Raw genomic sequence first — 23,171 nt, forward strand, 5'->3', positions numbered from 1 at the left:
CATCATCCAGCTGACTGGGACTGCACTCGCCTGCTTCTATTCTTATCTGTCCAGTCATTGCCAAAGAATCACCTGCAACATCTTCTCTTCCTGCTCCTGCACCATTACCTCTGGAGTCCCCCAAAGATTTATCCTTGGCCCCCTCCTATTTCTCATCTACATGCATAACCCCGACTCCATCCCTCTTCCTGGTCACTGTCCGAGGCGGAGCGAGATTATTCGCAACCTCAGCATCCTGTTTGACCCTGTCATGAGCTTCTGACCTCTCAACCTCTCTTTCCACATTTCAGATGCTCCCTAAAACCTACATCTTTAACCAAGTTTTTGGTCACCTGTTATAATATATTTTTATATTGTCAGTATTTCATAATGCTCCTATGAAGTGCCTTACAACATTTTACTACATTAAAGTTGCTAAATAAATGCATGTTGCTGTTGTTGTTGCTATTGAATGGCAATTAGACATTTTAGCCTTGACAAGACACATGTTCACCTTAACAAAATAATTCAGTATGCATTACAAAGTATAAAACTCTTTCTTTATATTCTTTATTTATAATGAGCAACATTGCATAGTCATAGAGTCATTTATGGCATCGAAGAAGGCCATTCGGCCCTTTGAGTCCATGCCGGCTCTCTGCGAAGCAATCCAGTCAGTCCCACTCCCCCACTCGATCCCCGTAGCCCTGCAAGTTTATTTCCTTCAAGTGACCATCCAATTTCCTTTTGAAATCATTGATTGTCTCTGCTTCCATCACCCTCCTAGGCAGCGAGTTCCAGGTCATTACCACTCACTGCTTAAAAAATTTATTTCTCACATACCTCTGCATCTCTTGCCCAAAACCTTCAATCTGTGTCCCCTAGTACTTGTGCCATCAGTTAATCAGAACAGATTTTCCTTGTATAACCTATCAAAGCCTGTCATAATCTTGTACACCTCAATCATATCTCCTCTCAATCTGCCTTGCTCCAGGGAGAACATACCCAGCTTTTCCAACCTAACCTTGTAACTAAAATCCTCCATCCCTGCAACCATTCTGGTAAATATCCTCTGCACCCTCTCAAGGACCCTCATTTCCTTCCTAAAGTGTGGTGACCAGAACTGGATGCAATACTTTGGTTGGGACCTAAACAGAGTTTTATCAGCATAACATCCCTGCTTTTGTACTCGATGCCTCTATTTATGAATCCCAAGATCCCATATGCTTTGTAAACCACTCTCTCAATATGTCCTGCCACCTTCAAAGATCAATGCATATGCACTCCCAGGTCCCTCTGTTCCTGCACCCTCTTTACAGAATCACAGATATGTTACAGCTCAGAAGGAAGCCATTCAGCCCATCATGTCTGCACCAGCTCTCTGAATGAGCAGTTCACCTAGTGCCACTCCCCAGCTTTCTCCCTGTAACCCTGCACATTCTTCTTTTTCGGATAACCATCTAATTCCCTTTTGAATGCCACGATTGAACCTGCCTCTACCACACTCTAAGGCCGTGAATTCCAGACCTTAACCACTTGCTGTGTGACAAAGTTTTTCCTCATGTCACTTTTTCTTCTTTTGCCAATTATTTTAAATCTGTGCCCTCTCGTTCCCAATCCTTTCATGAGTGGGAACAGTTGTTCCCTATTCACTCTGTCTCAGGTTCCTTTCTTGTTGCTTCTGGCCGTAACAGGGTTTATCTTTTAAAACACAGTGATTTTAGCTTACCACCTCAGTGAGCCCTTGCTCACTGGTTCTTGAATATAATTGCAAATGAACCAATCAGACAAGTTTTCTTGCGTTTAAATAAAAAAGATGTAAGTTTACTAACCTTATCACTCTAGCCTGATTAAAATTACTAAAATATGTGACACATCCACACTCACATTCATACGAGAGGCACACACACATACAAATAGATACAGAGGGGAAGAAAGAATTGGGAGGGTGAAGTAGAGTTGGTAATAAATGGAACACAAATACTGTCCTTAATGTCCTTAAGGTAATGTCCTTGATTGAAGTAAAAATCTTGGAGTCCTCGCTGGGGGCCACGTGCACAATTTTAGACTTGCTTCTCTAGTACCAGAAGGTTGAAAGGAGGTTTCATCTGTTTGCTTGGTGGTCGTCTGTAAAGTTCTATAGTCTTGAGGTTTGGATGCTGCCACTGTGGTTTTCCTGGGACTTTGCTGGAGAGAAAAACAAAGAGAGAGAGAGAAATACATTTATATATAGCAAAAAAAGCAGTGGTCCTAGCACTGACCCTGGAGGAACACCACTGTCTACCATCCTCCAGTCTGAAAAACAACCATTTACCACAACTCACTGTTTTGTGTCCGTCAGCCAATTTTTTAAAAACCAAATTGACCACTGACTCTCCTGTGCCATGAGCCTCAATTTTATTAACCAGACTTTTATGTGGTATTTTATCAAATGCTGTCTTAAAATCCATATGGATAACATCCACCACATGTGATTCATTTTTTAAAATATATTGTAAGATCTAAATTTTGGTTTATTGGGCCAAAGACTTTCATAATAATAAAAATTAAAGACTGACATTAATTAAGCCAATTTATTGGTTGCCATTCGACAATATAAACTGTTTAATGCAATGCTTGTAACCATGGAGTACAGGCCAAAGTTTGGGTGATCAAGTTGTTGGGAGGACCAGGGTGTTTATCTTGGTACATCGTCAGCCTCTGCTTTATTATGTTACTGGTCAGTAGTTCTCAGCAGTCGGCAGTTATCCACTCCACTGCAGTGTCCTTTGTTCTCTTCTCAAGCTTGCAGTATCATTCGTATTTTCCAAAGGGTTACTGTATATCTTGCCATATATGGATCCTCCTTCAGTTCTGGTCATGGTTATCAGTTGTTAATTGATACAATTAACACAGATCCATCATCTCAGCTCTTGAGCTGATTCTAAGTATTAAACAAGTCCATACAAGTCCATCGTACTCCGCACCAGCCATTTTAAGCTAATCATAGAGACACCTAGTTCTTACAATCACCTCTGTCACTCCTCCCACCTCAGCCCATCAGCGGGTAAAACCTTCATCAATGCCTTTGTCATCTCCAAGCTCAAATACTCTACTGCTCCCAGAAGTTAGACACAAAAATGTGCCTATCTCCCATTCTCCCAATCTCAGCATACAGCGGAATTCCCAACCATTCCAATTATAATAAAAACGAGCATTAATCAGCGCCCAAGGAAAGCGCCAAATTCACAGAATACATTTTGCTTCTTTATGTATGAAAATTAAAGTTTCAACTCATTCAACAATCATTCATGCACAGTAGACATACATGTTTAAGAACCTGCAATCGAGTCAGTTTTTCAATTTTTTAACAGGACTCATAATGGAACTCCAGTGTCCCACTGGGTAAGGCATTGGCTTTGAGCAATAGGGATTGTGGGTTTAAATCCCATTTGGGATGAGCTTCATTTTAAATGATCGTCATTCTGGAGGTGTGGGAATCAACATGACTGAACTTTTAAAGAAGCAGCATAGGTGTGATAGGCCAAATGGCCTGCTCTGTGCTTTAAGTTATTATAATTATGCTATAAAATGCATTACAAACCAGAAAATATAGTGTAGACATCAGTGAAGCTATACTTTAAAACAATTCTAAACATTAACAATTATATACCCTGAAATTACATTGTTTCCTGCTGCACCTGAGAATGTGGTTACAAGATAAGACCTTTTTAGCAAGCACAGCTGGAGGAAATGCACATGTGATGCTCTGCAACTTGAGAACAAACCAGTTTTATCAGCAGAGATAGGGTCAGGCGAAACAATCAAAAGGCAGCTGTAAAACTTCAAGGCGATTTGGGAGTATTGATCCCCCGATGTAACTCATTTACACCCAAACTGCCACCATCTTTTAACCTACATGATTGGTTTGCTCCCTGGTTTCTGTCTCTCTGAGCATAAATATGGAGGAAATTCAAGGCCTCAGCACACAGTTACCAATGCTGCACGGTATTACAAATTTATTCTTTTTGTACTGTGTGACATCACAGAGGTAAATTATCAAAATGGCATTATGTAGCACTGGTTTATGGTAACTTCATGCTTGGAGTTAAAAAGGAACTTAAATTAACTTCCTGGCAAAATTTAGAAGACATTTCCATCTACATGCCATGACTAGATTCAGAACAGGGTGCAGGAGGGTTAAGAATAATGTTGCAGAGAGATATGTTCTAACATGATAACTTATCAATCTTAAAGGAAATCATTATTAGAGGGAAGTACTTTCAGATAAAAGGACTGGTGCTTAGGTTGTGGAATAGATTTTGCTCCAAATGGCTGACTGTAAACAGTAATTCTACACTGAACAGCTGCTCCATGGCAAACTGCCAGTTTCCTATGAGTGGGTGAACTCAGCTATCGCCACCCTGGTTCTAAAAGTATCATCTTCATGAGAAACAATGGAGATCAGCTGCTGTCTAACAGTGATGGTCCCTGTCAGGATATAGGCTGAGGCATCTGCTATGGATGTCTACAGAGCAGCAGTTTGGTACAGGAGTGTCATACAGAGTTTCCACTGTGGAGAAATGTTTGCAGGAGATGTAAGGGGTTACCCGACCCAAACCCGACAGGACCCGATGACATGTGTTGGGCTCGGGTCAGGAAGGTTGCACTTCCAGGTCGGGTATTCGGGCTCGGGTCGGGCACGTTCTATAACAAGTAAGTGGCTCCGCTGTTAATTTAATTTTTGGACTAAGAAGGTGGTTTTGTTACAGTTATTTTAAACTTGTGCAAATCAACAACAGTGAAAAACAGTAGGTAAGTTAACTGATGGTCAGGTCGGGTCAGGAGCGGGGAAAAATGGAAGGACTCGGGCCGGGTCGGGCTCGGGTCGGATGTGGTTCTGTCGGGCTTGGGTCGGGTTTTTTTTTTGCAGACCTGAGCAGGCCTTTAAGGTTAAGGACTTTAAACTGAAAGCATCTCTGCAACTATCCTCCCCAAAACATAGCAATATTCCTGTACATAACACTTTATCAAACAGAATCACCGTGTCTGCCAAACTGATCTATGACAAAATAATGTTAAATGAATCAACTGTAGTTTCCTGACAGTTTGTCAAATGCTGTCAATCTGCTTTTGTTCAATGCTAAAGTCCATTAAATATTTATTGTGATTTTCCTCTCTCGTGTCTGATATAGGCCAAATAATTTCTATTAAGTAGAAGATTCCAATTTGGAATAAGTCTGTTCACTTTTTCTCCTGTCCACAAACTGGTATTGTGGATTCCGTATTCATTTAGCTTTCGCATATCACATCTGAAACTGTTAAGATAAATAATTGACAGCCCATAGTTCAGATCTTAATCTCTGCAGCTATTTTTTTTTATTGCACCTCTGCAAAACACCTTGCAAAATTTTTCTAAAGGCTTATAAATGCAATTTGTTCTTAATCTCTTATGTTGATACCATCAAGTCAGATTCTTCAGGGGAAAAAGGATTTAAAGAAATCTGAATCCTTCCTTTCTTTCTACACTCCTAACTCTCTGAAGAATGATGGTTCATAAGAAACAGATTTAGCACCCACACCAGATGAGAACAGGGCGTGCATAGGGTTAAAATTCTAGCAGCGAGCTTCTCACCACATTTACGTTATCTTCACCCTATCATCATTTTATCAGCCACAGTTCGGGCAGCCAGCAAGGCACTCGCTGACATTGAAAACCAAGATTTGCTGATATAATTCAGACCCTGAGGATATTTGGACAGTGAGCAGCTGAATTCAAAGGTGGTTCATGGTTTCTAATGAATTGCTGAGTTTAGTTCGCCACAGGAACTCTGAATTTCTTAGTATGACCTTACAGTGAAGTTGTTACATTTCATGGGACTGAAGAACTACCAAATATGTTACACAGCTTTCAAATTACACAATTTTTAATGCATGACATTGAGATGTAGCTTGGCTGGTGGTGAGAAGAACCCTCCCCGTCAGATCCTTCCTGCACACCCGAAGTCTCACTCCCTCCGCACAATGCCCTCGAGGTGACTGTGGTGGGGAAGAGATGGTTGCCCACCTCCTTCTGGAATGTTTCTTTGCAAAGCAAGTGTGGAAAGAGATGCAGTGGTTTTTGTCGAGGTTCATCCCAAGCAGCTCTGTAACACAGGAGTCTGTGCTCTACAGGCTGTTCCCAGGGACGCACACCGAGATAAACATCACCTGCTGCTGAAGGACTATCAATTCGGTGAAAGACGACCTTTGGTCTGCCCGAACCTTGCTGGTCTTCCAGCGCAAAGAGTTGTCCACGACCGAATGTTGCAGACTGGCACATTCCAAGGTCCAGGGCTACATGCTGACGGATGCACTAAAGCTTGGGGCAGCCACAGCAAAGGCTCAATGGGGAAAGACCACAGTGTAAGGTCCCCCCCACCAAGCTGAACTGAGCGCTTGATGGAAAACCCCTCAAACTGTATCGGGAAAATTTTCGTTTGCTGTAAAATGTATATGGCATGAAAAATGAAATGGAAGGGCTGTGAGGCAACTCACTCCTGCATTGAAGGAAACTGACCTCCTTTGCACTGTTTGTAATTTTTTACTTGGTGCTGTTTAGAACTGTTTTGTCACGTATTTTTTACAGATTTTTATGAATAAAGTATATTTTGGAAAAAAAATCAAGAATGGATTTCCTCTAATTTTAGTGAGATATTGTAAAGCTGAAATGCAGAAAAGCTGGGCACCAAAGAAATGTCCATAACGCCCGCTAATCTCGGAGCAAACTAATGTTTACAAGTTTTTTAGATTGAGTGCAACTTTTCAACCTTCAACATGGTTATCAGCTTTTAAGGGTAGGAATTCTGATGTGAAGTCCAATTATGAATGCTTAATACACTGATACTACTTTCCTGTTTCCACTGTTTTGCGCAAGTGTTCACTGTTTAACATAAAGTAAAAATAGTACACACTGGAATGTAATGCACGCGCTCATAAATTAACTTCACCAATTGGAATTTCTACCCTTGACCTTTTCAAGGTGGCTACCTAATAGTAGCTGGTGACTAAGTGGCTAAATGCACTTTCTCTAAAATTCTATTGTGACTCATCCAGTCTCCTCTCTCTCCATAGGTTCAGCAGGAAACTAGCAAAAACCCTGCTGAGTTTCAGGGCCCCCTGCCTTTTACTGTGTGGCACATACTAAGAAGTTATTAGGTTTAATCTCTAGTCTCTGCTGAAATATATGATATAATTTGGGGCAACAATGGATGCTAAGTTGGTATTGGTGTTCATGGACTGTGGTGGAGAAAACCTGTCCACGGTTCTTTTTTGATCAAGTTAGAATGTGTGTGCCATGGGGTACATGTATTTTTGTGCGTATGTGTGAAGTGAGAGCAGCTTCCACATGGTAGAATAGCCATGATAATCAGAAAAATTCAAATAGATACGAACGCACAATCTTGTATGTAGATTTTTACTTTATTTTATATATGTTAACATCTGTGCAAAAAAAAAAGAATGTAGTGCTTGAATTGTGAATGAAGAATCAAGTTTTGGATGCATTAATAGGGTGGAATCTTCTGAGACCTGTGAAGACAGGGTTGAAGGTGGGACTGGGAGGGAAATTGAAAATTTCCACATCAAGTCAGGAGGCCGACACATTCCTGCCTCCAGGCAGCAATTACTTGCCTGGGAGTGGCAGGTAGCCAATAATTACCAATTAAGGGCCTATTGAGGGGAATGGGGAGGACTCCGCCAGGATCTTTCCAGTGTCGGAGCGGCCTCTCGCTGAGGGCCAATCACGGCAGTTCAGTGGAGACAGCCTCCTGGCTGCAGGCTGTGGGGGAGTGGGGGGGGTCCTTGGAAGTGGAGGCTCTGTGCCCCCAAAACGCAGCAGCGAATGGGAAAGGCTGCACTCGCGACCCAAACGATTCATCCGGAGGGGATTCCCTTCCGCTCCAAGAAGCCTACCAGCTTCAGGCCTCATCAGTGTTAATTTTGTTGGATACCTCTGACTGGGCCTGCAGCCTCAGGAACTCACCACCTCACTGAGTTGTGAGACTGCCAGGTAAACCCTGGCAGCTCCCGGGGCATCGGTGCCGCCTGCCCTCAGTGACCCCCAACCACCACCCCTTTCCGCTGTGGCTTGCCTGACTGGCCCCAGCATCCCAAGACACCACTCCCCTGTTGTGAGGGGGCACATCCATTGCTGAGTCTCTTCCTTCAGGAGTAGCCCCAGCAGTGGCCATTTCTCCTAGTGGCGCTGCTGAGCTATTGAGCTTAATTGAACGGCAGCCCCGATGGTAGCCACTTAATTGGCAGCTGCCTGTAAAATGTGGCCCCGGATCCCGCCACATGCCAAAGCTAGGTCACCCCACCCCGTGCCCACATCCAGCTCCAGCTCGCATGGTGAGACCCCTGCCGCTTTGAAAAAATCAATTAATTGGCTGCCTCAGGGAAGATCTTGTAAGTGGGGGGGACTTTCAGACCATCGGTGACAGGACCCACATTTGTTACTGATGGACGGTTATTTTCAAAGGTGGCAAGATTCCACCCATAGAGAGCAGTCACCACCAGTGAATCTCTTTCCCATCATCAGTTAGCACCTAGGGAGGATTGGGTAGAAAAAGATTACACTAAATCCTGCTGATTCAGATGAATGTGACATGATTTAATGCAATTATTTTCTTAATCTCATGCCATTTTCAATTCAATCACATATGTGTATTTCACACTACAGGTTGCTGGTCGGATCACCATGGAGTGGGTTTCCTGAGAATCGCACGGGAGATGTATATAAATGTCCTGTTAGTGGCAACAGTGCAATTTGTGAGAAACTCAACTTGGGAGGTAAGTATGATTCCATAACACACATGTAAAATGTCAAATCTACTGGTGACATTTCTAAAGAATATGGCCTCGACTTCCTCCCCACCTCCAGCTGATTTTCATAGTGTATTGGTATCCACATAGAAGCATGGAACATAGAAAAATAGGAGCAGGAGGAGGAGGTCATTCGGCCCTTCGAGCCTGCTCCGCCATTCAATACAATCATGGCCGATCATCCAAACTCAGTAACCTGTGCCCGCTTTCTCCCCATATCCCTTGATCCCATTAGCCCTAAGAACTATATCTAACTCATTCTTGAATATATTTAATGATTTGGCCTCAGCTGCTTTCCGTGGTGGAGAATTCCACAGGTTCACCACTCTCTGGGTGAAGAAATCCCTCCTCATCTCAGTCCTAAATGGCTTACCCCTTATCCTTAGGCTGTGACCCCTGTTCCTGGACTCCCCCACCATCAGGAACATCCTTCCTGCATCTAGTCTGTCCAGTCCTGTTAGAATTTTGTAGGTTTCTGTGAGATCCCCTCTCATTCTTCTAAACTCGAGAGAATACAAGCCTAATTGACCCAATCTCTCTTCATACGTCAGTCCTGCCATCTCAGGAATCAGTCTGGTGAACCTTCACTGCACTCCCTTCGTAGCAAGAACATCCTTCCTCAGATAAGGAGATCAAAACTGCACACAGTACTCCAGATGTGGTCTCACCAAGGCCTTGTATAATTGCAGCAAGACATCCTTGCTCCTGTACTCGAATCTTCTCGCTATGAAGGCCAACATGCCATTTGACTTCTTAACTGCCTGCTGCACCTGCATGCTTACTTTCAGCGACTGGTGCACAAGGACACCCAGGTCTCGCTGCACCTCCCCCTTTCCTAATCAATCGCTGTTCAGATAATCTGCCTTTCTGTTTTTTCTACCAAAGTGGATAACCTCACATTTATCCACATTATACTGCATCTGTCATGTATTTGCCCATTCACTCAACCTGTCCAAATCACACTGGAGCTTCTCTGCATCCTCCTCACAGCTCACACTCCCACCCAGCTTTGTGTCATCTGCAAACTTGGATATATTACATTTAATTCCCTCATCTATATCATTAACATATATAGTGCAGAGGTGGGGTCCGAGCACTGATCCCTGCAGTACCCCACTAGTCACTGCCTGCCACATCACTGTCTTTTTCTGCCTCAACCTGTTTCTTGGTGCCTCTGCCCAGCTCCGAGTGGTATAATGGCCCATATAGAGTCATAGGTCGGGATTTTCTGGGCCCTAGGAAGACGGGATTTAGAGGGAGGAAGGCTGGCAAAATGGTATGGGAAGGCGTCAGGTGGCATGCCCGTGCCTTCCCGCCACCATGCCAATTTGACAGTGGAGGGAAAGGTGGCAGATGGCCAGAGCCCACTTGAGCCACTTAAGTAACCAATTAAGGGCGTCTTATCGTCTTCTCTGGCATTTCACCAGTAGCAGGGCCCCTCACTGAGTTGAGACTGCCAGGCAAACCCTGGCAGCCCCTGGGGTAGCCGCACCGCCTGCTGTCAGTGACACCAACCACCACCCCTTTCCGCTGTGGCCTGCCTGCTGGCCCCAGAACCCCAAGACACCACTCCTCTGTTGTGAGGGTGCACATTCATTGCTGAGTCTTCTTCCTTCAGGTGTAGCCCCAGCAGTGGCCATTGCTGCCAGTGGCACTGCTGAGCTATTGAGCTAACTGAGCGGCAGGCCAGACGGTAGCCACTTAATTGGCTGCCGCCTGTAAAATGTGGCCCCGGATCCCGCCACTCGCCAAAGCCAGGTCACTGACCACCCCACCCCCACAGCCAGCCCCGGCCCGGGTGGTGAAACTCCTGCTGCTTTGGAAAAATCAGGGCCATAGATTCATTACGCCACAGAAGAAAGCCGTTCAGCTCATCAAATGCATGCCAGCTCTCTGTAGATCACTCCAATCAGTCCCATTCCCCTTCTGTATCCCCGTAGCTCTGAAAGTTTGTTTCCCTCAATTGCCCATCCAATTTCCTTTTGATATCATTCAGTCTTCGCTTCCACCAACCTCGTAAACAGTGAGTTACAGATCATTACCACTCACCGCATAAAAAAGTTCTTCTTCACATCCCCACATCTCTTGCCTAAAGCCTTAAAATTTGTGTAAATGTGTAAGTAATATTTTCCAAATATATGCAAATCAGTGGAATACCTGCTTTGGCACTCTTTCCTGTTTTAAACTGTGCACACAGGGACTACTTGTTAGGCCCAGAGATCAGCAATTTCCTGACGGTGCTAAAGGCTCTTAGTTTATTTTCTGTATCTGGACCTGTGAAAGTACTCAGTGACTGTAGTCTTGCACAGGCTGATGAGGAGGCTATATAATTTGTCAAATAAGTTAGCTTTGCGTAGGTTGCTTCCATTGCCCCAGCCTCAGAAGTTTGTTGCAGTGAAATTATGTCCCCAGGTAAAGGTGAGGTAGCCCACCTCCTGTATTTAAATGACCCCAAGGCTGGAAGGTACACAAGGCCAGGGGTATGTCTCCAAGGCAGATAACAATCCCAGCTCTCCCCATGGAAATACGAACATACGTACATACGAATTAGGAACAGGAGTAGGCTATTCGGTCCCTCAAGCCTGCTCCACCATTCTATAAGATCATGGCTGATATGTTTATGGACTCAATTCCACTTTCCTGCTGACCCATGATACCCTTTGATGCCCTTGTTTGTCAAGAATCTGCTTATCTCTGCCTTAGAAACATTCAATGACCCTGCCTCCACCACTCTCCAGGGAAGAGAATTCCACAGACTCACGACCCTTTGAGAGAAAAATTTCTCCTCATCCCTGTCTTAAATGGGAGACACCCCATTGGGGATATTAGGAGGAGATAGTGATTCATTATGTTTAGTCATTCTCAGTGGTTGCATCTTTTATGGTTTGCTTTTATAGGGCTAATTTTGACTCAAGGCGATAAAGTCAGGTAAAGTCAGCAATACTGATTTAACCATCCATTATACATCTCTCCTGATTTTACACTGGGAGAAATGTGCAATGAAGAATTGAATCAGTATAATTTGTTTATCATTATCACCCAAAGTCAAAATTACCCCCACATGTGACTGCTCTTAGTTGGCAGAATGTTCCTGCCTTTGAAAATATTCTTCCAGCGCTGGCACATGCATGTCCCAACCCCAATTCTCTCTGAAATTTGCCCGCCTGCACAATCTTCCCAGAAGTGGCCAATTAAGAGGCCGTCTCCAGAACCCCCATTGAATTAGGGATGGCCGGTGAGCTCCACAGGCGGGACGATCAATGGGAGCACCCAAGACTCTGGGTGATTGGCAGCCCCACCAGGAGAGGTGGGTGCTTTCACTGAAGGTAGGGGACCATGAGACCTGCTCAATATGGAGGCACTCTCTGAAGACTGCAAAAGAAAACCTAAACTGTGGCCACAGCTTCCAGGTCATCATTGTGCAAACAATGGAAAAACAGCATAGCAACTGAAGCTAAGCATAACAGTAAAAAACAGTGGGTGAATCTTATGAGACCTGTGGGGGTGCGTTTGGAGGCAGGACCTGGAGGGAAATGGTCAAGGTCCTCGTTGGGTCAGCTCCCCAACGTGTTCCCACCTTCAAGTGTTCTTGCCAGAGGTGGTCTGAAACTGGCGTCAGCTACTCACCCGGCGGCAGCCAGTAGCTAATCAGCAACAATTAGCTGCCCACTTAGGGGCCAATTGGTAATGCTGCTAGGATCTTACCACCAGCAGACATCATTTTGACTGTGGTACAATTCTCCATGTTCTTGTGTTTTTTTTTAACAGTTGACTTTTTAAATTCATAATTCTCCCATTTCATTGTTTATTTCATCATGGCTCATCCATGCATGACACTGGTGAAGCTACAACACAGGAATACATGCATACTAAACAGCAGTAGCAGCATGCTATAGCCAGAGAGAAACGATCCCACAACCAATGGATCAACTCAAAGCTCTGCAGTCCTGCCACATGGAGTCGTGAATGGCAGGCAATTAAACAACTAAATGGAGGACAAACATCCCTATCCTCAATGATTGCAGAGCCTAGCATCTCTGTGCAAAAGATAAGGCTGAACATTTGCAACAATTTTCAGCTAGAAGCACGGAGTGGATGATCCATCTTGGCCTCCTCCTGAGGTCCCCAGCATCACAGATGCCAGTCTTCAGCCAATTTCACTCACTCCATGTGATATTAAGAAATGGCTGAAATCACTGAATACAGCAAAGGCATTGGTCCTTGACAACATCCCAGCTGAGGTCCTGAAGACTTGTGCTCCAGAACTAGCCACACCCCTAACCAAGTTGTTCCAGTACAGCTACAACACTGGTATCTACCCGACAATGTGGAAAATTGCCCAGGTATGTCCTGTCCACAAGAAGCAGGACAAATCCAATCTGATCAATTACCGCCCCTTCGATCTATTCCCAATCATCAGCAAAGTTATGGAAGGTGTCATCAACAGTGCTATCATGTGGCACTTATTCAGCAATAACTTGCTCACTGGTGTTCTGTTTGGGTTCCGCCAGGGCCACTCAGCTCCTGACCTCATTACAGCCTTGACCCAAACATGGACAAAAGAACTGAACACAAGAGGCAAGGTGAGAATGACTACCCTTGACATCAGGGCAGCATTTGACAGAGTGTGGCATCAAGAGGTTCTAGCAAAATTGAAGTCAATGGTCATCAGGGGAAAGCTCTCCACTGGTTGGAGTCATACCTAGCACAAAGGAAGATGGCTGTGGTTAATGGAGGCCAGTCATCTCAGCCTCAGGGTTCCTCAGCGTAGTGTCCTGGGCCTAACCATCTTCAGCTGCTTCTTCAATGATTTTCCCTCCAATGAGGAATTTTGCAGTGAGTAAAGCGTGTCCTGACTCCCCAATGCCTGTCCACCATCTACAAGACACAAGTCAGGAGTGTGATGGAATACTCTCCACTTACCTGGATGAGTGCAGCTCCAACAACATTCAAAAAGCTCATCATCTAGGACAAACCAACCTGCTTGATCAGCACCCCATCCACCTCCTTCAGCATTCACTCCCTCCACCACAATGGCAGCAGTGAGTACCATCTACAAGATATTCTGCAGCAACTTGCCAAGACAGCACCTTACAAACCCATGACCTCTACCACCTAGAAAAACAAGGGCAGCAGATGCATGGGAACACAACCACCTGCAAGTTCCCCTCCAAGTCACACATAATCCTGACTTGGAACTGTGATGTTCTTGGGACTGGAGTGAGGTTTAGTCGAGTTTAGTAAGAAATATGAGGCAGAGTCAGAGACAGAGCTGTTCAAACATCATGGATTCTTCTTTATTCTTTTTTTACTTTCACTTTCCCTTTGCTGGCTTGTGTGTATAGTAACCTCAAGTGGGCAAAATGTACAATGCAATTTCAAAACACTACATCCCTCCCCTTCTTATTAAATGAGAGACATAGCATGTTTCAATGGCTTGTTTCCAAAAGTGTAAACAATAAACTTCATAGCCTAGTCACTTAAGTAAGCTGGACATTTTCTCTCACAAGTCGGATATCCTCTGATATCAGCTATAGTCTCATTTGAATCATTGTTTAATATATTTTTATATGAAGGTAATTAATTTAATAAACTAGTCAATTATTGTTCTTCCAAGCACCATTTACTTGAATGAACAGATTTGCTTTTGTTGACTTGCCATCTGAACTGTCCCTTTAGTGTTGTCAACTTGCACTGTATGAATTTAATATCAAAATATAATATTTTATCAATTGTTTTGGTTCATCTTTCAGATATAATGACCTTTCCAAATGTGACAGATGTCAAGCAGAACATGAATACTGGTTCAACACTGATCAGGAATGATAAAACTGGTGGATTTTTGGTAATTACAAATTTTCAAACTAAATAGTTTGATAAAGAGTACTATAGGTGTGATACTGAGCCTACATCATACTCAGCTTTAAGTTCTTACACAATTTCCACAGAGTGTGAACATTCTTAAGTAATGTTAACAATTTGTCAGGACCACTTTTCAGAAACAGGTGAAAAACATTAAATAAAACTGTTTTAATTCTGCTTATTCATTCATGTCATCTTTTTCCCTGAAGGTTGACTGTCATGGATCTCCACCTCTGTCTGTCCTGTGCTGTCCTTACACATTCTGCATAGGTCAACTACACCTGGTCCATTATATCTGTCATCCATTTTCTTCTCTGCTTCCCTCGCCTACATTTTTCATCGATCGTTCCTTCCAATAATTGTCTCTGTCTATCTTCTGCTCTAATGATGTGATCTAAGTACTGTATCTTTCTCTCTTTGATGTTATGCACTAATTGCCTCTTTTCTCCAGCCATTTCCAGCACTTCCTCATTAGTCTTTCTGTCTGTGTAAGATATGCGGAACGTCCTCCGATATATTTACATCTCCACATCGAAGCTCCTTTCACAGTAAATTTGCAAAACTGTTTAATGATTTTAAATAATGAGTGTTTCTCTTGGTATATTACTTTAGATATCCTTAAATGACTTTCTGTATGGTATGTAGATTTTCTTTGTCCACTCTGTAGTGAAATAATTGACCTGTTTATGAAGAGCAGGTTTACTATCTTGTCCCATAATGAACCGAATTCCCCACAGTTGCTGCTTCTTAATCAAAAGGCAGTCTATGTAGCAGACTTCCAGTCCATTTTCCTTCAAATTATGGTGCATTGGTACTTGAAGACACACCATACTATATAGTTCAACAGTTCAACTAACGGTTTTCATTAAATAAAAAATCCTCTTCCCCTTCTTTTAGGTTTATTTGTGCCATGCAGCATTCACCTGGAGTTCAGTTAGATAGGCAATCTGTTCCAACTACCCTGCTAACACACCTCCTAAAATAAACAACCAAAGTTGTTTAAAAGCAGTTCTTTCCCCTTCCCTCTTTTCTCCTCCTTTTGGACTAGCACTTAATCTTTGCAGGACATCTCATGCCGAGCAAAACAAGTCAAATGAATATATCGTCATTCGTGCAACTAAACATCCTAAGGCATTTTTCAGAGGCAGCAGTGGACAATGAGCAAGCAGTAAGGAGGAAATTAGGGGAGGCAACATCAAAGAGGCAAGGTTTGAGAAGGTGTTTGAAAGTGGGGCATAAGGAGATTTGGAAGGAGACTTCCAAAGTGCTGAAGCATGGTAGCTGAAGGCAGAGGGTTAAAGGGGACATGCAATAGGCTGGAGTGCAGTTCAACTAGTGATTAGCTTCAATAATTGCCACAAAGAGAGAACATTGTGCAACATGAATTAGAACTATTCAATGATATAGTTCAGTGGAGCATCTTACCACAATCAGATGCAACATTCCATGCTTTATGTTTCCTAATTCAGAGGTTTAAAGTCTTTGGGCAGAATTTTACCAGCCCCTAGGTGGCAGGCTGGGAGGTGGTGGGGGAGGTTGGTAAAGTAGCAAGGAGCCGCATCAGGCCAGCTCCCTGACACAGTCCCACCACAGGGGCATTTTCCCAGCCGTGGGACCGGATGCAGAGTGGCTGCCCGCTCCAAGGAGATGGGCAGCCAATTCGCACAATTAAAAGCTATTTTATGGGGCCAGTGGCATTTTGCCAACAGCAGAGCGATCCCCTCCCCCACCCCCCGTCATGTGGGGAGGCTGCCAGCTTAATGGAGGAGCCACCAGGGCTGGAGACTCAATGGACCAAAGAGGAGGCAGGGAAGGCAGCCCCCAAGCCCTAACAATCTCCCCAGAGGGGTTACCCCTCCAACCCTCGGCCCCTGAATTTTTTTTAATTTGCTCGTCCGAGCTCCTGGGGTCTCCTGTCTGCCTCAGCAATGACTACCTCTCCCTGTGACACTGCGGAGGCTTTCAGAGCTGCCAGCCTGTGATTGGATCAGCAGCATCAGGGCCCTGCCTGCCATCCTTAATTAGTCGGCAGGCCCACTGCTGGAAATCTGAAATAAAAACAGAAAATGATGGAAATACTCAGCAGATCTGGCAGTTAACTCTGTTTCACTCTCCATAGATGCTGCCAGACTTGCTGAGTATCGCTAGCATTTTCTGCTTTTATTTCAGATTTCCAGCAGTCACAGTATTTTGCTTCTGATTCAGTATATCTGTCCAAATATGGGTGGTTATATTGAAATGAAGTGGAAGTGGTAAGAATACATCATTTGGCTTATACATCATTAACATGTCGCAACACTGGATGGTGGAAATTCCATGCATTTCTGACAGAAAATACTGCAGTGGCCTGCAGAGGAGAATATAAAATTTGAATTCCACCCTCCCCAAGACAATGCGATTTAATACAGGGTGCTCAATTATAGACTCCCTGTCGCCATTTTTAATATTTTTAATTACATTTTCTCCAACTGCCTTGCAGCCACCCAAGCCAGATATGTACCACTGGCACTGTAGAAATATGGGGCCAAAAAACAAAGGATTGTACATTCTATAATATGAAACCACATAGTAAGCTCAACCATTGCTGATGGAATAAGTGATGTTAACAAATGATGCCGAAGAGTGAAGACTGGAGGTTTTCTGGACCCATGCAAACCAATACAGATTGTGAGGGCAAAATGCTTTGAGGTGAATGCAGCAATCACATTTTCTTTGTTTTCTTTGGTGAAAGCATCACCAGCCAGTGCCCTACCTTGTCCCTTATAATGAGCTCAGCAAACCTCTGTCAGTGCTGCATCACTGTGCACTAAACTGTACAGGCAAACTTCAATTTTGAGCAGTTTGCTGCAGCACATCCTGTCCTGCTGTTTGAGACATTTCTCCCTCCGGTAGGGGACAACACTGCCCTCTGTCATTCCAAACCTGCAGCAGTACTTCTGTGTGCACCTTATCAAAATGGGCACCCTTTCTCGATATGCTAATGACACCTTGTCCTTCCAGAGAAGCAGAAAAGCATTATTAAGGGATGGAATTTTAAAAAGCAGCAACAGCACAGATATCCCAGGAAAGTCCAATCAAGAATATATTTAAACAATCTTTTTTGCAAAGCCTTCAGGCAGCTTTCATTTAAAGAATTAAAGATACCAATCGCTTACCTTTTTCCAAAAACTCAGTGTTAATAATCAGTGATTTTTCATCCATTACCTGGATGTGCCTCTTGTTGCTCCATACCCCTTAAACAGTCTTGGGCCTTTAAGGGTTGATGTGCACCCGAACCTAGTGTGGAGTGTGCACGACTTCCATGTGAGTTTGAAGTCCATCCTCACGATGCTGATGCGGGTTCCAGTGCTAATTTCCTTCCCCAGATACTGTGCACCTCAGGTTCGCTTCATTCACAATGCCACTGAACAGTGGGCGGCACAGTGGCGCAGTGGTTAGCACCGCACCCTCACAGCTCCAGCGACCCGGGTTCAATTCTGGGTACTGCCTGTGTGGAGTTTGCAAGTTCTCCCTGTGTCTGTGTGGGTTTTCGCCGGGTGCTCCAGTTTCCTCCCACCACCAAAAGACTTGCAGTTGATAGGTAAATTGGCCATTATAAATTGCCCCTAGTAGAGGTAGATGGTAGGGAAATATAGGGACAGGTGGGGATGTTGTAGGAATATGGGATTAGTGTAGGATTAGTATAAATGGGCGGTTGATGGTCGGCACAGACTCAGTGGGCCGAAGGGCCTGTTCCAGTGCTGTATCTCTAAATAAAATTAAATTAAATTTAAAAAATCACCCAACTGGGAAAATCCAGGCTCTCATCTTCAAGAAGAACACATGACATCTTCAGAAGTGGACAATCACAACCTATAAGAACATAAAGACATATGAAATAGGAGCAGGAGTAGGCCATTCAGCCCCTCAAGCCTGCCCCGCCATTCAATAAGATCATGGCTGATCTATCCCAGGCCTCAACTGCTCTTTCAGGCCTGCTCAGCATACCCCTCGACTCCCCGAAATTTCAAAAATCTATCTACATCCTCCTTAAATACATTTAATGAGCTAGCCTCCACAACTGTCTGATGTAGAGAATTCCAGAGATTCACCACCCTCTGAGAGAAGAAATTCCATCGCATCTCAGTTTTAAATGTGTGACCCCTTATTCTGTAACAATGTCACCTATTTCGAGATTCCCCCACCAGTGGAAACATATTCTCAACATCTACCCTGTCGAGCCCCCTTAAAATCTTATATGTCTCAATAAGATAACCTCTCATTCTTCTAAACTCCAATGAATAAAGGCCTAACTTGTTTAGCCGTTCTTGATCAGACAACCCCTTCATCCCAGGAATCAGCCGAGTGAACCTTTTCTGAACTGCCTCCATTGCGAGTATATCCTTCCTTAAATACGGGGACCAAAACTGTACACAGTACTCCAGGTGTGGCCTCACCAACACCCTGTACAGCTGGAACAAGACTTCCCTATTTTAAAACTCTAACCCCCTAACAATAAAGGCCAAAATTCCATTTGCCTTCCCAATTACTTGCTGCACCTGCATACTAACTTTTTGTGTTTCATGTAGAGGAACACCCAGATCCCTCTGTACTGCAGTATTTTGTAGTCTTTCTCCATCTAAATAATAATCTACCTTTTTATTCTTCCTACCAAAGTGGATGACCTCACACTTTCTCACATTGAACTTCATCTGCCAAGTTTTTGCCCACTCACTTAACCTATTTTTATCCCTTTGCAGATTCTTTGTGTCCTCATCACAACATGCCTTCCCACCTATTTTTGTATCAGCAAATTTGGATCCATTACACTCTGTACCTTCCTCCAAGTCATTAATATAGATAGTAAATAGTTGAGACCCTAGGACCGATCCTTGTGGCACCCCACTAGTTATGGCTTTCCAACCTGAAAAAGACCCATTGATCCCGACTCTCTGCCTTCTGCGTGTTAGCCAATCCTCAATCCATGCCAACACATTACCCCCAATACCCTGAGCTCTGACTTTGTGCAGTAACCTTTTATGTGGCACCTTATCGAATGCCTTCTGAAAATCCAAATATACTACATCTACCGGTTCCCCTTCATCCTGCTTGTTATATCCTCAAAGAACTCGAACAAATTCCCTTTCATAAACCATGTTGACTCTGTTTGATTGCATTATGTTTTTCTAAATGTCCTGCTATTTCTTCCTTAATAATGGACTCTAGCATTTTCCCAACGACAGATGTTAAGCTAACTGGTCTATAGTTTCCTGCTATCTGTCTGCCTCCTTTCTTGAATAGGGTTGTCACGTTAGCGGTTTTCCAATCCGCTGGTACCCTACCAGATTCCAGTGAGTTTTGGTATATTATGACCAATGCCTCCACTGTCTCTGCAGCCACTTCTTTTAAAACCCTTGGATGCAGGCCATCAGGTCCTAGCGACTTGTCTGCCTTTAGTCCCATCAGTTTGTCCAGCACCTTTTCCCTTGTGATAAAGATTGTTACAAGCTCCTCCCTCCCATTCACATCTTGCTCATCTATTATTGTCAGGATGTTTATAGTGTCCTCCACCGTGAAGACTGATGCAAAATATTGGTTTAAATTATCTGCCATTTCCCTGTTCCCTGTTATTAATTCTCCAGTCTCATCCTTTAAGGGTCCCACACTTACTTTAGCTACTCTCTTCCTTTTAATATACCCGTAGAAGCTCTTACTGTTTGTTTTTATATTTCTTGCCAGTTTACTCTCAATCAATTTTCTCCCTCTTTTAGTTTTTTAGTCATCGGCTGCTGGTTTCTAAAAAATTCCCAATCCTCTGGCCTACCACTAGCTTTTGCCGCTTTGTGCACCTTTGTTTTTGATTTGATACTCTCCTTAACTTCCTTTGTTATCCACGGGTGGTTCGTCGTTCTCATCGAGTCCTTCCTTCTGATCGAAATGTTTGCTGAGTGTCATGAAATATCTGCTTAAAAGTCTGCCACTGCTCCTCTACTGACATTCCCTGTAGTGTATTTTCCCAGCCCGCTTTAGACAACTCTTTCTTCAGACCTCTGTAATTGCCCTTGTTTAAGTTGAAGACACTGGTTTGAGACCAGAGTTGCTCACCTTCAAACTGAATTTGAAATTCTACCATGTTATGATCGCTTCCCCCTAGAGGATCCTTAACTACGCGATCTCTTATTAATTCTACCTCATTACACATTAGCAAATCTAAAATAGCCTGTTCCCGGGTAGGTTCTGCAATGTATTGTTCTAAGAAACAATCCCTGATGCACTCTACAAATTTGTCTTCCATGCTACCCTTGCCAATTTGATTTGTCCAGTCTATGTGTAGATTAAAATCACCCATGATAATTGCAATGCCCTTCTTACATGCCTCCATTATTTCCTGATTAATATTTTGACCTATAGTGAGGCAACTCCTCGGTGGCCTATAGATCACTTCCACCCGTGATTTCTTTCCCTTGCTATTCCTTATTTCCACCTAAACTGATTCTACATTATGATCTATTACACCTATATCATTTCTCACAACTGCACTGATCCCTTCCTTTAATAACATAGCTACCCCACCTCCTTTTCCTTTCTGCCTATTCTTCCGGAACGTTGAATATCCTTGAACATTGAGTTTCCAGTCCTGGTCATCCTGCAACCACGTCCCTGTGATAGATGTCAAATCATTTTCATTTGTTTCTATCTGTGCCATCAGCTCATCTATCTTGTTACAAATACTACATGCATTCAGATAAAGAGCCTTACGCTTTGACTTTTTACCAATTTTACTCTTATGCTTGTATTCTCTGTCCTTTCCTGTCACACTCTGATTAATGTATGCCCCTTCACTACCCTGCACCTCCGCTCTCTCGTTACTTTTTGACTTTTTAAACTTCCCTTCAATTGAACCCTCCCCCCCACTATTTAATTTAAAGCCTTATCTACAACCCTAGTTATACAATTCGCCAGGACACTGGTCCCAGCATGACCAAGTGAAGCCCATCCCAACGGAACAGCTCTCTCTTTCCCCAGTACTGGTGCCAGTGTCCCATGAATCAGAACCCATTTCTCCCACACCAATCTTTGAGCCACACATTTACCTCTCTAATCTTATTTACCCTATGCCAATTTGCACATGGCTCAGGTAGTAATCCGGATATTACCTTTGTGGTTCTGCTTTTTAATTTAGCCCCGAGCTGCTCATAGTCCCTCAGCAGAACCTCTTTCCTAGTCCTACCTATGTCATTAATACCGACATGGACCACGACAACTGGATCCTTTCCCTCCCACTCCAAGTTCCTCTCTAGCCCAGAACAGATGTCCTTAACCTTGGCACCAGGTAGGCAAAACAGCCTTCAGGACTCTATCTTTGCTGCAGAGAACAGTATCTATTCCCCTAACTATGCCATCCCCTATTTCAACTACATTTCTCTTTTCTTCCCCCACTTGAATGGTGCTCTGAACCACGGTGCTGTGGTCAGTTCGCTCATCCACCCTGCAGTCTGTGCCCTCGTCCACGCTGGAAGCAAGAACCTCGTACCTATTGCATAAGGGCACTGGCTGAGGCTCCTCCAAAGCTAAATTCTGGATCCCCATGCCTGCCTCACTTGCAGTCACACCCTCCTGTCCCTGACCAGGGCCCAAACTTGATGTAATTAATCTAAGGGGTATGACTGTCTCCTGAAACAGTGTCCAGGTAACTCTCCCCCTCCCTGATGTGTCGCAGTGTCCACAGCTCGGACTCCAGCTCATCAAATCTGAGCCGAAGGTCCTTGAGTAGCCAACACTTGCTGCAGACGTGGTCACCGTGGATCACAACGGCATCCACCAGCTCCCACATACTACAGCTGCAACACGTCGCCTGTCCAGTCATCTCAATTCTATTTAATTACTTAATTTGGATCTCAGTATTAAAAAAATGAACTATTTAAGTGTACTCTTAACCTGTAACGATATCTCCTGATTTAAATCACTTGGCCAAAACAAAAAAGAGACACAGAAGAAAATACCCACCAATCACTTACCAGCTCTCCTGTGACATCACACTTCGATTTTGTTGGTCAAGCAGGTCCACTGAACAGAACAGCGCGCTCCCACCGCTGCCACTTCTGGTGTCGGGTCTCAGCTCTTTATATCCTGGCTCCGCCCACCTGTTCCTGCTCTCGGGCCTGGGGTCTCGGCTCCTTATATCCCGGCTTCTCTCATCTGTTCCCACTCTCACCGCTGCCGTTACTCAATATATGTTCAGTATATACAAATAAAACGTATTCCACAATGCTGATTGCCCTGCACACCCCCAGATATACCAAATTAAGGAAAAGATGAGACGTTACATAGAATGACATCTCTTGGCACATCCTCCCTGTGATAGGTTAGCTGCACCTCAATTGTGGAAAAATGCTTCTTTTTTCTAGTTTACCAGCTTCATTAGATGAGGAGAAGGATTACTAATACAGTGTCCATTACTGAGTTATTCAGTAAATAGAGGTCATTGTGCTCTTGTGTCCCTGACC

At 43.8% G+C, this 23,171-nt stretch overlaps 1 protein-coding gene across 3 annotated transcripts in view; it reads left to right on the top strand.

The window, feature by feature from the left end:
• itga2.2 (integrin, alpha 2 (CD49B, alpha 2 subunit of VLA-2 receptor), tandem duplicate 2) overlaps positions 1 to 23,171 on the top strand; it is a 260,388-nt gene that overhangs the window by 109,112 nt on the left and 128,105 nt on the right. For 2 of the 3 annotated variants that reach the window (XM_068032759.1, XM_068032766.1), the window contains exons 3-4: positions 8,681 to 8,790; positions 14,577 to 14,668. In XM_068032759.1, coding sequence (XP_067888860.1) covers positions 8,681 to 8,790; positions 14,577 to 14,668 — 202 coding nt within the window. Of the gene's footprint in view, positions 1 to 4,542; positions 4,675 to 8,680; positions 8,791 to 14,576; positions 14,669 to 23,171 lie in introns of those variants that run through there. The other variant, XM_068032773.1, reaches the window with a different exon arrangement.

This window comes from Heterodontus francisci, chromosome 1 (assembly GCF_036365525.1).
Source record: "Heterodontus francisci isolate sHetFra1 chromosome 1, sHetFra1.hap1, whole genome shotgun sequence".
NCBI lineage: Eukaryota > Metazoa > Chordata > Chondrichthyes > Heterodontiformes > Heterodontidae > Heterodontus > Heterodontus francisci.